The sequence below is a fragment of the Pimephales promelas genome, chromosome 2 (assembly GCF_988280905.1).
Source record: "Pimephales promelas chromosome 2, fPimPro1.hap1.1, whole genome shotgun sequence".
Taxonomy (NCBI): Eukaryota; Metazoa; Chordata; class Actinopteri; order Cypriniformes; family Leuciscidae; genus Pimephales; species Pimephales promelas.
The window spans coordinates 48,519,059-48,535,204 of NC_142770.1; the positions used below are offsets into that span (position 1 = coordinate 48,519,059).

Genomic DNA, 16,146 nt, shown 5'->3' on the forward strand with positions numbered 1-16,146 from the left:
GCGAGTCGTTGCTTAATGGACTGTGAACGTAGATATTCACAGACAGAAAAGGAGGCACTGGCCCTCGTGTGGGCATGTGCGAGAATACATGCTTACATTTATGGCCGAAAATTTGAGCTGGTCATTGACCATAAACCGCTAGAGGCCATATACAGCCCCTGCTCTAAACCCTGTGCACGTATAGAACGATGGGTACTCCGACTACAGCCATATAACTTCAGGGTAACATACCTACCGGGCAGCCAGAACATTGCAGATCCGCTGTCAAGATTGCTGGGGGAAACAAAACTGAGAGACACATCCACAACTCAGAAGAATATGTCAGATTCATTGCAGTGAGTGCAACTCCTAATGCTTTAACCACCAGACAAGTCGAGAGGGCCTCTGAGAGCGACATGGAGTTGAAAGAGCTGCGTTTTGCAGTTAACAGTGGACATTTTGAGAACTGTAAAGCATATGCTCCAATAGCCAACGAGTTGTGCTGTATTGGCCATTTGGTCCTCCATGGAACACGGATAGTGATACCAAAAGCGTTACAACTCAGGGCATTAGCACTAGCGCACGAAGAACATTCAGGAATTGTGGGCACTAAACAACATCTCCGGTCTAAAGTGTGGTGGCCGGGTATGGATAAAGCCGCAAAAAAGTACTGCAATTCATGTCACGGGTGCCAGGTGGTATCCAGGCCGGATGCACCTGAACCACTAAGACCAACGCTACTACCAGATGGACCCTGGCAGGATGTGGCCGCAGATCTGTTAGGACCACTCCCAACTGGTCACTCCATACTTGTGGTGGTGGATTATTATAGTCGCTACTACGAATATGATGTGTTGAGGTTATAGACACCCTAGAGTCTATATTTAGTAGACACGGACTACCTGTGACATGAAGGTCAGATCAAGGACCTTTTGGTGCATTTTGTGAGAACAATGGTATTGAACATGTGAAAACTACCCCCAAATGGGCTCAGGCTAATGGGGAGATGAAGCGCAAAAACTCCTCTTTAATGAAAATAATTCGAATTGCACAGGCTGAGGGACTTGATTAGAAGAAAGAGCTGAGGAAATATGTCACTGCGTATAGGAGTATAGAACATACTACAACAGGAAAAAGCCCAGCCATATTGCTTTTTAACAGAAAGATTCAAGGAAAGTTGCCCAACCTTTCAGAGGCATGCAAAGATCAGCAAGTATGCGATAGGGATGCTGCACAGAAAGCAAAAGCAAAGAAGTATGCAGATGATCGTCGAGGGGCACAGTACTCAAAAGTAAATGTCGGTGACACAGTGCTTGTGCAGCAAGAAAAGGTGGGCAAATTCACAACTCCATTCAACCCAATCCCACACCAGGTAGTGAGCAAAACTAGAAATCAGGTGACTGTAGAATCGCCCACTGGGGCAAGATACACTCGAAACACCACTCATGTTAAAAGATTCAACACCAACAAAACAGCCGAGGGGGGAAATTAAATGAGTTAAGTTATGTGGTTTTATATCCAAGAAAAAGGGGGATGTAATGTATCAGTATTACTGGCGTTGTTGCAAGCGGTTGCCACTAGAAGGCGCGGTGGTTTGAAAATGGGGAGTAAAGAAGAGATAAAAGAAGTAAGTGGAGAATCATAAAAGAGTGTGTCCATGTGTTTATTTGATTAACCCTTTCACGCGTACGATCACACCGGTGTGATCAGTCTTGGCTGGTCCCTGGAGCGTACGATCACACCGGTGTGATTAGAACGTTCAGTGCACACGTCAGCAACTGCTAAATTCAAACTTGCTCTCGCGCGTTGGCTGGCGCTCAGCCAGAGACAGACGCACTCAGTGCTGTCATATATCACAACTATTGAGTGTTTTCAACCACATAATGTTTATTTTAGGTTTCAGACATTTAAATACACATATGTACTAGCAAAACAATGATTTTGAGTTTGTAAAATACACACAGATGTCTATAGAAGCAGCAATAATAATCCTTTCAATTGTAATAAGACGACACGTTTTATTCATATCAGATACACATTGTGTAAGTTGCTTAACATTTGATCCTATTCTTCTCCCAGTTCACCAGCCATTTACTATCATGTATTTCGTGAGAAGTGGATGAATTGACGTTATAAATCCAACAGATCCGATTCTCTGAACTGAAAACGAAACTAAAATGGCGCCGCCCATTGTGCATACAGCTCAACTAACGCGATCGTTATAAAGATGTCTAAACAACAAAACCCATCTACTTGCACATATTTGACAATCGGAATATCAGTGTTTCATGATATAGCTAATACATTTTTTAATATTTTTAATAAAAAAGGAAAAATGACATAAAAGCAGATCATCATTCATTCCGCGCTCTGTTCTGGTTGTGCTGTGTCACGTGACAAGCAATGACGCGTCACCATGGAAACATTAAAGTGGCAAGTTCTAAATAACGGTCGCCTTGAAAAACTCACGCTGGGGGGTCAGTTAGAATATTTTAAACTTACGTGTGAAAGGGTTAAGACAGAGATGCAACAAGTGAGATTCAAATGACACCATGGCCGTTTCTCAATATGCCTTCTTGTCTGTACTTGTGTTCTTGTGGACTTGTAAAACGTCATCAGTCGCGGCCCAAGTACTGTCCCAATACACAAGTTTGCATTTTGGCAAGAACGGTTAAAAATCCCGGATGTGTTCTTGACACTCCCATTTTACCGAGGATGCATCGGTTGGTAACTTGTGTGAACTTGACGGCAGAAATATCCCATAATTCATTTCGGCATTCGCGGAAGGAGCGGGAAGCAGAGAGAGGCAGGTCAAAAGTTACCTGAATATTACCGGCGTTTTTTCCCGCCGTTGATTAGTGATGTACACAAACAAACAACAGAAGCAGAATTAAAATGAGACATGTGTTGCTTTATTGTTGTGAATATACATTACATTGTAGTGTATATGGAGTAATCCGTTAGGCTTGGGCGATAAAGCCAGGCTGTATAATAATTCTCGTTATGTTTGGGTACTGCAGACGGCGTCTGTGCGGGGGTAACGTTACTACGCAATACCAGCAAGAACACATCGTCTCAAACTGTCAGCAGCGTTCTGTGTGCTCGTCACCTCGTGAGTTCGTTCTTTCAAGAACAACTAGCAAGAGCTTTCTTCCCAAGAACACAAGTCCGTTCTTTGCATTCTTGGTTTTGAGAAATGGCCCATAGATCAGTTATAGAGGTCTTCACAGTGCACCCAAGACCCGTCGGCCCGAGACCCGACCCGGGACCCGTACGGGTTCGGGTCTATATTTTAAATGATCAGCCGGGTCCGGGTCGGGTCCGAATCTATTACTTCGGGTCCCGGGTCTGTTTAACATTGTGTGTAATACCAACGCATTCTCATCCTTTAGCGTCATTCAGGACGCTATATGACAAAACGGCGAAATACTACTCGCATGGCACCCGTTATCGTTAATATAACACGCGCTGAGAACGGGCTGGTAATACACGTGCATTCGGAGTGCAATCTCAAGCGCGTGTCATGTTTCTATGGCAGCCAGAGCAGAGCTCCCGCCAAACCGCACTTACATTTTCTCCAATGTTTATAATAATATAAATGAAGCATTGTTTAATCTTAAAGTTTTGGTGGTCAGATTCAGACTCAATGAAGAGCAGAGAGCACAGATCAAGCTGAACAAGCAACAAGTAATCGTTATTATAGTTCAAAAGGGCAAACAAAGTTATTATGCGAGTTAAGAATGTACATGTGCAAGGCTGCATTTGTCATCCACCACTGTGACATCAAGTGGACATTTAAAGCTCAAATAATGAGTGGATTAAGCTTGGAATAACGAGAGAAATAACATGGATAAGTTGAAACTTTCTTGTCGGTGGATTGTAATGCATCACAGTCAGTCAGGTAACGTAACAAGGAAGTGAGACGATGGCTACTAAAATTAGGTAAGACAAAAAGTTTTATTTTTCGCAACTCGTGTGAAATAATATGTGACAATCGGGTCCAGTCGGGTTTGTGTCTTCCTGCCGGGTTCGGGTCCAGTTTTCAAATAATAGACGGGTCCAGGTCGGGTCCGGGCAGTACATTAATGGCATTTCTCGGGTCTGCACGGGTCATGGTCCAACTTTTGAAATGAACGACGGGTCCGGGTCGGTTCGGTGTAGCACATTACGGGTCTCTTCCAGGTCGGGCATGTATTTTTGGACCCGTGAAGACCTCTAATCAGTTATACCGTACCACTCCAAAAAGGAGTTAATTGTTCTAGAAGATTGGGACAGGGGAGCTAGTTTGGGAGATGATCCATAGCAGTATTCAAGACACAGTTAAAGTCACCTCCCATAATCAATTGGTAGAAGTTCAGGTCAGGGAATTTAGAAAAAAACTTTTACAAAATAGTCTGGATTATCCCAGTTAGGGGCACAAACACTTGCTAATGTGACTTGTTTATCATAAAGAGTGCCTGAAACGATCATACATGTCTATCATTGGGCTCTGAAATAACTTTAGAAGGATAAAATGGAGTATTCTTATTAATTAAAATTGCTATGCCTCTAGCTTTACAATGAAATCCCGAGTGAAACACCTGACCCACCCATGACCTCATCAAGTTTTTATGCCTGGAGTTAATAAGATGGGTTTCCTGCAAAAAACATATATTGCCCTTCAACTTTATTAAATTGGAAAAAACTTCAATACTTTTCACTTGATCGTTTAATCCCTTTACATTCCAACTAATTAATTGAACACTCAATTTATGGAACGGGACAAGATTTTAATGATTTATAGGGTGGTCAGGATTATGTGTGTGCTCCCTCCTTTGTCATAACACCAACTTAAAGCACGCTGTCACAGTCCTTCGTCTGCACCAGTCTGTCTTCGTCATCTGCACTACACTTCCCAGGATCCTCTTGTCTCTACTCCCGAACTCACTCCCTCATCAGCCACCTGTTCCTCGTCTGTTCATCATTTTCACCTGTTTACACCTCATTATGTTTGATTCCCCTGTGTATTTAGTTCCCTCAGTTTCATTCAGTCTTTGTCGGTCGCTGTGCTTATGTTACCCAGTGTTAGAGAGTGTTTTCTGTCTGTTCCTGTTCCGTTGGATGTTTCAAGTTTCAGTAAAGTTTTGAATTGGAGCTTTGCCTCTTCGGCCTCCTTCTTCTTCTGCCTGCACTCAACACTCACCCCGTGACACACGCTTACTCACTTTGTGAAGGGTGACCAGCTCTTTTTAGATTTAAAACATGTCCGTCACTCAAACCTTGCTGGATGCAGTCTTAATGACCTTACTAACAAAGTCCATCGCTAACAAAGTCCTGGAATATATGACGCTGTCTTTGGAAATCGACGTGGAGTCTGGCGGGGTGCAACATTCCGTAGGTGATGCCAGCATTGTGAAGTGTTGTTTTTACATCTTTGAATTCAGCACGGCGTCTCGCCACCTCAGCAGACATGTCCGGGAAAATACGAACAACCACACCATTAAACTCCAGAGAGCCCAGCTCGCGACTCAGTTTCAGTATGAGTTCTTTGGTTTGGTAATGGTGAAGTACCGGCTGGTACTCAGCCAGGTGTAAATCAAAGGCTAGAGTTAAGCGGCAAATTAACGGTGGAGATTTAATCATCTGTATGTGCCTGCTATTGTCTGGGGATATACACCAATGTCCCGGTCCAGTGCCTGACTATGGGCCTAGGAATGCAGCTGACCTGGGTGGAGGAGTGCAAGGAGATTTTGAGAGGACCGAGATAGGCTTGGGAAACATAACGGTATCCCTGGATGAGTGCAAACAACCCATGAATTCTGATCCACAGCTCTGTTCAGTTCAGCCACTCGATGCGGTTTTGGAGGATGCCAGCAAAGTTAAGCCAAATGTGGACTCATTCCTTTCGACAAGGGGACTTCATTTGCTTCATCTTAACATCAGAAGCCTTCTCCCTAAAATCACAGAGATACGTCTCCTCAGTAACAGCAATAAGGTGGGACTTTTTTTGTTTTACTGAGACATGGCTGGATGACTCCATTAAGGATGCAGAAATTGAAATAGAGAACTATTTTTTAATCCGGAGAGACCGAAACCGTAAAGGTGGAGGTGTGTGTGTGTCTATGTGAGATCGGACATTGGTTTTAATCAGAGAACGGACTTGAATAATGACCAAATTGAAGCGGTCTGGCTAAACATTCGGTTGCCGAAGAGCAAGCCTATTTTAGTTGGAGCATGTTACAGGCCACCTGACAAGACAATGTTTTTTGAAATTCTGGAAGAAGTTTGCTCAAAGTGTATTGACTTTGTCAAATCAGAAGTTATTATGATAGGAGATTTTAATACTGATATTCGAAAAACTGAACTTTCTGGCTATAAGGCGTTGACAAATTTTTGTCGTTCATTTAGTTTACATCAGCTGATCAAACTATTATTGACCTTGTTCTAGTGTCAGAAAAGTCTAGGATAACAGAGAGTGGGGTAATTAATTATGGTCTGAGTGATCATTCTATTGTTTTCTGTACTCGAAAGATCAAGAAAGTAGTGCTCAATTGTCATAGCTCTATAAGAATCAGGTCGCTGAAAAGGTATAGCAAAGAAGCACTTGATGACTGCTTGAATTTAATAAACTGGTCTGCTGTGTTGCAATGTAAGGAAGTTGATAAAGCATGGTGCTCATTTAAATGTATATTTTTAGAAGTTGTAGACAAATTAGCCCCTTTTAAAGTAGTAAGAGTTAAACAGAGGACAGAACCCTGGATAAATGATGATATTCTCGAGGCAATTAGGATGAGAAATAAGAAGTATGACGCATTCAAGAGAAACAAAGATGATCAGAATTGGGCAGAGTACAAAAAGTTGAGAAATGAAGTGAGCAGATTAGTGGTCAATGCTAAAAAGGCCTATTTTAATGAGAAAATTGTGCAATATAGAAATGACTCAGTAAGTTATGGAAGTCCCTCAAGCAGCTTGGCTATAGTAACAGGTTGAAAACAAAAACTAGTAACATAACTCTTGATTTGGGGAATAATGTCACAGCAGAAAAGGTGGCAGTGGCAGATAGTTTTAACAACTACTTCTCATCAGTTGCTAGTAAACTGGTGTAAAAACTACCTGTCCAGTCCGGGCAGTACGGTGAAAGTCACATCTTTGACTTTTACGCTCAGCAAGAGGTCAAAGCAGACAGCTTCTCATTTGAAAAGGTGTCAGAGGCAGTTGTACTTGAGAAGCTTAAAAACCTAAATAGCTCAAAAGCCACTGGCCTTGACAATATTCCATCTAGATTCTTAAGAGATGCTGCTGAGGTTATAACCCCATGTATCACCCATATCATAAACATGTCTATTGAGCAAGATGATTTCCCTAATGATTTCAAGCTTGCCAGAGTGATTCCACTTTACAAGAAAGGGAGTAAATTAGATCATGGAAAATATAGACCTGTTTCTATTCTGTGTAGTATGTCAAATATTATTGAAAAGATTATTTTTGAACAGATTGACAAATATTTAGCATCACACAATCTACTCTATGAGTTTCAGTCTGGCTTTCGGAAATCACATTCCACTGACACCTGTTTACTGTATTTAACTGACCACATTAGGAGGAAGGTAGATAAAGGTCATTTTTGTGGTATGGTCATGTTAGACCTACAGAGGGCCTTTGATACCGTTGACCATGGTATTTTGGTATGCAAATTAAATGCCATTGGTTTTAATGACTTAGCAGTCAGATGGGTGAGGTCTTATCTGAAGGATAGGAAGCAGGTGGTGGATATTGGAGGAACAATGTCTCAACCACAATATATAGAATGTGGGGTTCCTCAAGGGAGGGTCTTGGGCCCACTTTTTTTCCTTCTATATATAAATGACCTTAAGTCTGTATGTTCATGTGGACTTTTTTATATGCAGATGATTATGCGTTATTGGTTTCACATAAAGATAAAAACATAGTTGAAAGAACTCTTAGTGTAGAACTATCAAAAGTCAGCAGGTGGATGTCAGACAATAAGCTATCACTTCACTTAGGGAAAACAGAAGCCATACTGTTTGGGTCAAAAATAAAACTGAGAAGATCCCCTGGTTTTAAGGTTTTAGTTGGAGATAGTGAGATTAATGTAAAGGACTCAGTTAGTTACCTTGGTTGTGTGCTGGACTGCCACTTGTCTGGAGTGGGCCAAGCGCAAAAGGTGCTTACCAAGGTAAATCAAAGAGTACGTTTTTTATCCAGAATCTCTAAGTTTTTGGACAAAAGAGCAATGTTAACTCTGGCAAGTGCTCTAATTCAGCCTTATTTTGATTATGCGTGTTGCTCTTGGTACAATGGTGTCTCAAAGCACCTGAAACATAGGCTTCAGACTGCTCAAAATGGGGTTATAAGGCTTATTTTGAACCTCCCCATGAGATCTTATCTTGATATTTCTCATTTTGAGACTATTGGGTGGTTAAAAGTAGAAGATCGAGTTTCTCAGATTCACCTGTGCATGGTACATAGGACTGTGTATGGGGTGGTCCCCAAATATTTGATTAATTATTTTAATATAGTGAGAGATGTTCACAGCTACTCCACTAGGGGCAGCTCTACTGATTTTGTACCTTAAGAGTAATTCAGGTAAAGAGTCATTTTTGTATGTAGCAACAAGTTTGTGGAATAGGTTGCCAGGAAATCTAAAGATGACCAGAAGTTTAATAGGTTTTAAGCTGGCACTGAAAATATGGCTCAGATGTCAATCTTAGTATGACAATATTTTATGGTTTTGTCTTGATGGTTCTATTTAATGAATGTGTATGTGTGTATATGTAGGTGTGTATGTACATGTGTTTATGTATGTATCTATGTATATATGTGATGATTGATGCTTGATTAGTTGCCACTTGCTTTGCAGCTTTTGGCACCAGGGTGTGTGAAATCTGTTTTCTGTTTCTGAATTGATCTGTTTAGTGTTTCATGTAAGATCTATTTGCTAATATTTAATTGAGTTTCAAATGAATACACAGAATGGATGGATTACTCTTTAACTTACTGTTGACACACTAACGCTTGGTGACGGCACCTTCAGATTCTTCAGGCAGAATAGAGATGATTTACATTAGAGCTGATTTACATTCTTCCAGGATCAGGAACAAGGAAATATTGATCAGGAAATATTCTATAATATATAGTCCGAACTCGAGTTTTTCTATGGTCTTGGCCTTGTCTCAGACTCGCTGGTATTGCCAAATATGGCTTTTGGTCTCGACCGAGTCCAGGTGTCTTTCTATTATGTTAATAATATTGAAGGAAAAGTGAAACACTGGCCACCTAATAACCAATCACACACTTAACGGACCTTCTTTCGCCCTACAATCCACCGCGTTCCTTAAGATCACAAAATTCAAGGATTCTGGTCATTCCTAGGATATCTAAGTCCAGTAAAGGAGGGAGGGCGTTCTCGCATTTAGCTCCAAAACTCTGGAATAGCCTTCCCGATACGGTCCGAGGCTCTGACTCGCTGACACAGTTTAAAACTAGATTAAAGACGCATCTCTTTAGTCAAGCATTCACATAATGCTTACCTTTTAGTTGTCTGTTATGCCATACCGGAACCGTTTGCCACTGAAACTGCTTAATGCACCAGTGGGGCTCGACAGCCTTAGTCAAACGGGTCGGCGCGTATGGTTGGGTTGCGGAGAGTTCAGGTTACTGAGAGTTTGTGAGATAGTGGTTTTCTAACACCGACTCCCGTATAATGGAAATCATTATGAACATCAGCTATGCTAATTATTTCCCATCTGCCTTTCTGCTGTTATTTCGGGACGCTTGTCCCGAGAAAAATGGCGTTCGTCAGGTCCAGTTTTGTGTCCAGCCTCTCACGGGGATTCGGATGCCCCAACGCCTGTGATGAGAAGACCAACGCCTGTGAAGAGACGACTCAACGCCTGCGATATGTTATGGCGCCGTTTTATACATAAACAATATTTATATTTAATATTTATATATAAACAATATGAATGTAAGCCAGAGGAGAACTGGCCCCCGACTGAGCCTGGGTTCTCCCAAGGTTTTTTTCTCCATCCAATCTGGAGTTTTGGTTCCTTGCCACTGTCACCTTGCTTTTGGCTTGCTTAGTTGGGGTTATTTAATATTTAACAATATTATTGATCTGTGTTGTACTACTTTCATGTTATCACTGTGAAGCTGCTTTGATACAATCTGTATTGTGAAAAGCGCTATATAAATAAATGTGACTTGACTTGACACTAGATTATCCTTGCACGTCACACTCTGCGTCTGCATGCCTGTTCATTTTCATTGATTCACACACTGTAACAAAGAAAGATGTCCTCCAATTCTGCTGTTATCAAATTTGGTTTTACAAATAACCAGGAAATTCTCAGCGCTGCGCTAAAAAATAAATACAGGGTAGACTGCAAATTCTGCAAAACAACAATTTCGTAAACCTGTTGGACAACGTCAAACTTAGTGAGACCCCCGCAGAGGAATCATACATCGCGATCAATTAACTGCAGAGCTGGAGCTGCTTAGCCTTGGCTATGTGTTAACGTTAACATTAGCTAACATAGTAGAAGAGAAAGGTAATGTTCTTGGACATAAAGTTATCATAACTTATGTCTGGTATTACTGGTTTCATGGGGTAAAATAAAATCAAACGATTATGGTATACACGATTGATTATCGTCGTGTTTGTATTACATTTGTGGTTGTGCTCAGGCTTTTTACGAACGAATGCTCATGTTAACGATAGGGTTAAGTAAACTTTGCATCAGCCTAACGTCATAAAGTTTAGATTACGTATGGTGGTAGTAGCTAGCTGTGTGCGTGTGTGTGTGTGTGTGTGTCATATTTGCGTTAAAGGTGGTTCATTTGGGTAATGTTATCTGACATCGGTGATGATTTCTTCAGTTTTAAATTGACAATAGAAAATGTGTTTAGGACGAACAGAAATATTCTCCAGGACGTCTACAGAACGAAAGACATTTTTGTAAGTGTGTTCATTTATTAGAAGCCTATTAGGGTAACGTTAACTTAGAAAATGCCAAAATTAACCGATCAAGTGCTCACTACAACAGAGCACGTCTTCTCATGCTGTTACTATAGTTATTATCTTACTAGTAGCTACAACTCAAAAATCCAGGGTGTTGTGACACTATACTATATCACGATATATACTGTATCAAAAATTACTCACTCATTCACTTCAGTGACAATTATGGTGAGATCAAGAGCTTTTAATGCCAAACATAAAATTCCCAATTTTCAGTAATGTGGTCTAATCAATGTCCTTGAATGTAACTGGATTACAATGCAAATTTGTGTCTACTGCGTTGACATGTTAAAGTGAATAGATGTGCATATTAAACAGAACTACATTGAAAATAATATTGATAACAAGGATACAAATTTAAAAGGGTAAACTTTATTAAAATATAATAATACAAAAACATGTAAGATGCAGTGTATACATAAGACCAGAACAATTCATATTACTTGCATAGTCAAATAAAAGTGCCATTCAGAGCTAAACTCAAACAAAGAAAAAAGCACATCCACCATTTTGTAAACCAGTTGTCCTATGCACGGTCACGGTGCCTATCGCAGTTCATCAGGCCGTAAGCTGGAAAAAACACAGGACATATGGCCAGTCCCTCACAGGGTGAACACACACACACCCCAATTTAGTCTCCAATTCAGTCTGTACATTTGGATTGTGAGGGAAACTGGAGGATAATAGTATGTTCAGAAATTAACAGTGATCAATTAATTCTGAAACAGATTTTTTATTTCAGAAAAGTTAGCTCAGTTACAGTCAGGATCAACAGGCCATTCATTCTTTATCACGACTGCCTTTACTCGCTGTTCGCTTGTGTCTCTGGGCTCTGGAAGAATATCTTTGTTTCTTTCATGACTCTTTCTACAAGTGCCGAGGAAGGTCAGGAACACTGGTATGAATACGATGCCATGGACAGCCCCAAACAGAATGACTAAGAACATGATTTTGAAGAAGGTCCTGAAGATGTAGCTTGTAGCAGCCGCGAGCACCACCACACCTGCGATAGTGGACACGGCACCCTGAACGATCGGATAGCCCAGTTTATTGATGGCATCCATGGCTTTCTCATTGGCTGAGGACTTTTCACTTGACACATAAGCATAGGATATGTGAGCAGAGAAGTCGACAGAAAACCCGATACAGATAACAAGATTAATCATAGACACAGAGTCTAAACTAACATCCCATAATGCCATGAAACCGGCCACTCCCACAATGACAGATGCGATGGCAAACGTCACCCAGAGAGAGCAAAGAGGGTTTGGGATCAACAGGAGTGAAATGACTAACATTGCACAAGTAGCAACCACTAAGTTTTGGATTGTGTTACTGACGATGACGGCATATTGGTCGAAATAGATGAATGCAGGGTGATACACTATCAGATCAACAGGTGTCTGCAACTTCCCACATTTTTCTGCGGTTTCCCTAAATGCATCCAGCATGTTCTTCTCATCGATCGCAGTGCTGATGTTCACAGTCTGAATGAACATACGTGAGGCATGGATTTGATTGTTAGTGAAATTAACATCTTGACTAAAACCAGACAGATTAAGAAATGCAGTTAAATGGCTTTTGAATTGTGTTTCATTGTCTATATTTAAACTTGCGTTCTGTGCCTCCACATATGCATTTAGCCAAGAAATCGGTGAAATGCCTGAATCTGCCACAGTCAGATTTAGAAAATCTTCCAAACACAAGTCAAGACTTTTGCGAGCAGATGAGTTCCAGTACTGAAAGTCTTCATCCTTTATAACTAACATGACATTGGGCCCAAAGGCAGAGAAGAATTCATCTTCTTTGTCATAATAACTACCAACATATGAGCCGTCTGCTGCTAAATGCTTCAGATCTAGACCTTCCTGCATCTGGAAGCATCCATAGATACTGACTGCCAAATACCCGGCATAGACTAGACACACGAGCGCCTTAACCCACACTCTTGTTAAGAAAGGCCCGTAATAGTGCTTAAAGAATGAATCCATTGGCATTTCAAATTCCTTAAGTGTGTTTTTATCATAAGCCCCACCAACACAACAGCCTCCACCATCACCAGTGGCTTCTGGGACTTTCATGCAGGTCAGCCAGTGTCTGTTGCCTTTCTCTCTCCTACCATTCAGTGCGAGACAGGCGCCAAAGAAGGTGATGTTGAAGAGGTAGCAGAACAGAAGAGCTGTGCTGGTGTACATGCAGAAGGACTGAACTGAGCGGAAGGGCGTCATGAGGCCGATGTAGAAAGCCAGCACATCTGTCAGTGTGGTGATAGTGATGGACACGCCGGCCTCTTTGTACGTTTCTGCTAAACGAACCTCAACGTCTTTATGAACTTCAGTCTTCTGCCAGCAGGAGATCATAATGAACATGTCATCAACACCAACACCTGGAGGACAGCAGAGACGACGAGCCTGTGAACATCAGCTGTGAGACGCCTACTAGGTGATGAAATAAAGGACATTTACCCAGAATCAGAAAGGGGGCTGTGGCCACAGTCATGGCAAACGGCATCCCACAGAACAGCAGCAGACCAAAGCTGGCCAACACGGCCATCCCTGCGGAGACCACACCGAACGCAGCCACCCACACCTTCGTCCTGACACAGTCCAACCTGAGGAAGAGGAATAGCTATAGGGATCAGTCACAGAAACATGTGCTTATTTCATTCTTTGTTAAGTATTTAAGATACCTCAAACAAGATAGAATTGAAATGGTAATGGCCAGGAAATATGTAACAGAGAAGAGGGGGATGACAGAGTCTGAATTGGTCTCGAACTCATTCTGTCTTGATATTGATGTAAAGTAAGACACATGGACCTGTAGAAATGAAAAATAAAAGAATAACAAAACACTGTTCCCTATAATTACTGATTACAAAAATGTTCATTGTGTGGAATTTCAATGTAGAACTAATTATGACAGGAAATGACAAAGCAGAAAAATCAAACAAATACATTATATTTAAATTGCAGTCCAAATTACTTTTATCCAAGCATCTCCAATAAGTCAAGAACCAAATGTCATATGAGGTTCTTTTACACACATAGTCATTAGGTATTTTATGTGCATACTGTAGATATAACTCTGGATGTTTCTTTGACTTACCGTTTTCTGCTCTGTATAGTTTGAGAGGAGTTTTAGAAATCCATCAAGCCAGTAAAGGTTTTCCTCTGTCTTCTTCTCATCTAGGAAAAAAAAGAGCCGGACCGCTTTTGCACTAGTCAGCTCTGAGCTATCCGGCTTTAACTCTACGCCACCGATGGTTGTTCCCAAAAATATGCCATTATTCATGGGATATTTTATGCTTAAAGAAATTACTTCACTAGCATTGTTATTTATCATGTCTAAAATTGCATTTGACATGCACCTTCCCTTTGTTTTGGCACAGAGGTTTTCAAAAGTGTTTCCTGACGTTATATTTTTCACTCGTCCATCTAGCTCTAGAATAACATTAAAAGCTGCTTCAGTTAATATATTTTCTCCTCGCAAGCCTGTGATGATCACAGAGGCATACGTGCCTTCAGACGAAAGCCGTAGCTGAGAAAACTCTTCAGACCGCGGGAAATTTTCCACCACAACTCTCCAGCTTGGCAGGTCCATTGACAGGCGTAAACTGGTCTTCAATATCATTGGCCTCCCTCTCCTGAAGAAAGATGAAACCGGCTCCAAGGGCAGCAGCCACACATATAGCTGATAAAATAAACGCCCATGGATATCTACCAACAACACCACCGAGTTTTTCAAAGGCCAGAGACAGAGGCCTTTCGATGCAGTCTGTTTTACACTTCGCCATCCTCTAGATCACTTCAGCAGTCTCGTCCTTCATCCAAGCGCCAGCAACACCTTTCTATATTGACTCAGAGTTATCATAACATACTTAAAGGCTGGGCTGAACACTAACAACTCATGTGTTACTCATCAACAAATTCTGGTTACTTATTACCAAACTTTCTTGCTAGTTCCTGCCATCTGTATCACTGCCAGAAATAAGCTGCTTTGTTAAGGGCCAATATTTGATTTTAATGGGCATTTTTATTTCAATGGGGAGAAAGTTTTTGTTAAACATACACACACACACACACACATATATATATTTAGCCTAATGTATTGTGAAGCAATATTTTCATCAGTGTGTTATATTTACCCCAGGGCGTTATTTACCTTTATAAAGGCACTGCTTTAATTTTACCTTATTAAATGTATGCATCATCTTTCATGTCAAATTTTTACATTTGATCAATAAATTCAGTTAAAATAATAAATGGGGCTGTTACCAATCAAATTATATTATATAGTCTAAACACTGCAAAAATGCAACTGCAATAAATAGACTAATGTTATGAGATTAATGTTTTAAATAAATGTTTAAAGGGTTAGTTCACCCAAAAATGAAAATTAAGTCATTAATTACTCACCCCCATGCTGTACCAACCCCGTAAGACCTTCGTTCGTCTTCGGAACACAAATAAAGATATTTTTGATTAAATTTGAGAGCTGTATAACTACCACATTGGCTCCTAAAGGACTGCCTCTTGACGGCCCAGAAAGTCAATGAAGAAAATGTTTAAATATCCCAAGTGACTACCGTGGCTCAACTATATGTTTATCAAGCGACGCGAATACTTTTTGTGCGAAAAAACAAACAAAAATAACGAGTTTATTCGACTATTTCTTTTCTTCCTTGTAGGCCAGAACGAGACTTCCTTAGATTTCCACGACGCATGCGCGAGAATTGCGATCTGAAGTGGTGTAAGCTGATGTGAGCAGATCGCAAATCTCGCGCATGCGTCGTGGAAATCTAAGGAAGTCTCGTTCTGGCCTACAAGGAAGAAAAGAAATAGTCGAATAAACTCGTTATTTTTGTTTGTTTTTTCGCACAAAAAGTATTCGCGTCGCTTGATAAACATATAGTTGAGCCACGGTAGTCACTTGGGATATTTAAACATTTTCTTCATTGACTTTCTGGGCCGTCAAGAGGCAGTCCTTTAGGAGCCAATGTGGTAGTTATACAGCTCTCAAATTTAATCAAAAATATCTTCATTTGTGTTCCGAAGACGAACGAAGGTCTTACGGGGTTGGTACAGCATGGGGGTGAGTAATTAATGACTTAATTTTCATTTTTGGGTGAACTAACCCTTTAAATATAC

General features: G+C 40.9%; 1 protein-coding gene and 1 pseudogene across 2 annotated transcripts; both read right to left on the reverse strand.

Annotated features, from left to right (window-relative positions):
- Positions 1 to 11,351: 11,351 nt before the first annotated feature.
- LOC120477430 (patched domain-containing protein 3) lies at positions 11,352 to 13,575 on the reverse strand. Its single transcript, XM_089119078.1, has 2 exons — positions 13,465 to 13,575; positions 11,352 to 13,385 (listed from the first exon to the last, which is right to left on the reverse strand). The coding sequence occupies exons 1-2, from the start codon at positions 13,550 to 13,552 to the stop codon at positions 11,752 to 11,754; spliced, it is 1,722 nt and encodes a 573-aa protein (XP_088975204.1). The 5' UTR covers positions 13,553 to 13,575; the 3' UTR covers positions 11,352 to 11,751.
- Positions 13,576 to 13,600: 25 nt separating this feature from the next.
- LOC148997684 (patched domain-containing protein 3-like) lies at positions 13,601 to 14,815 on the reverse strand (annotated as a pseudogene). Its single transcript, XR_016146373.1, has 2 exons — positions 14,105 to 14,815; positions 13,601 to 13,816 (listed from the first exon to the last, which is right to left on the reverse strand). The product of XR_016146373.1 is annotated as a patched domain-containing protein 3-like (transcript).
- Between the last annotated feature and the right edge of the window lie 1,331 nt (positions 14,816 to 16,146).

Coding starts and splice junctions, on each gene's coding strand:
- LOC120477430 (XM_089119078.1), bottom strand. CDS start 13,552: ATGGCCGTGTTGGCCAGCTTTGGTCTGCTGCTGTTCTGTGGGATGCCG. Junction 13,386..13,464: donor AGCCCCCTTTCTGATTCTGG/GTAAATGTCCTT, acceptor GCTGTCCTCCAG/GTGTTGGTGTTGATGACATG.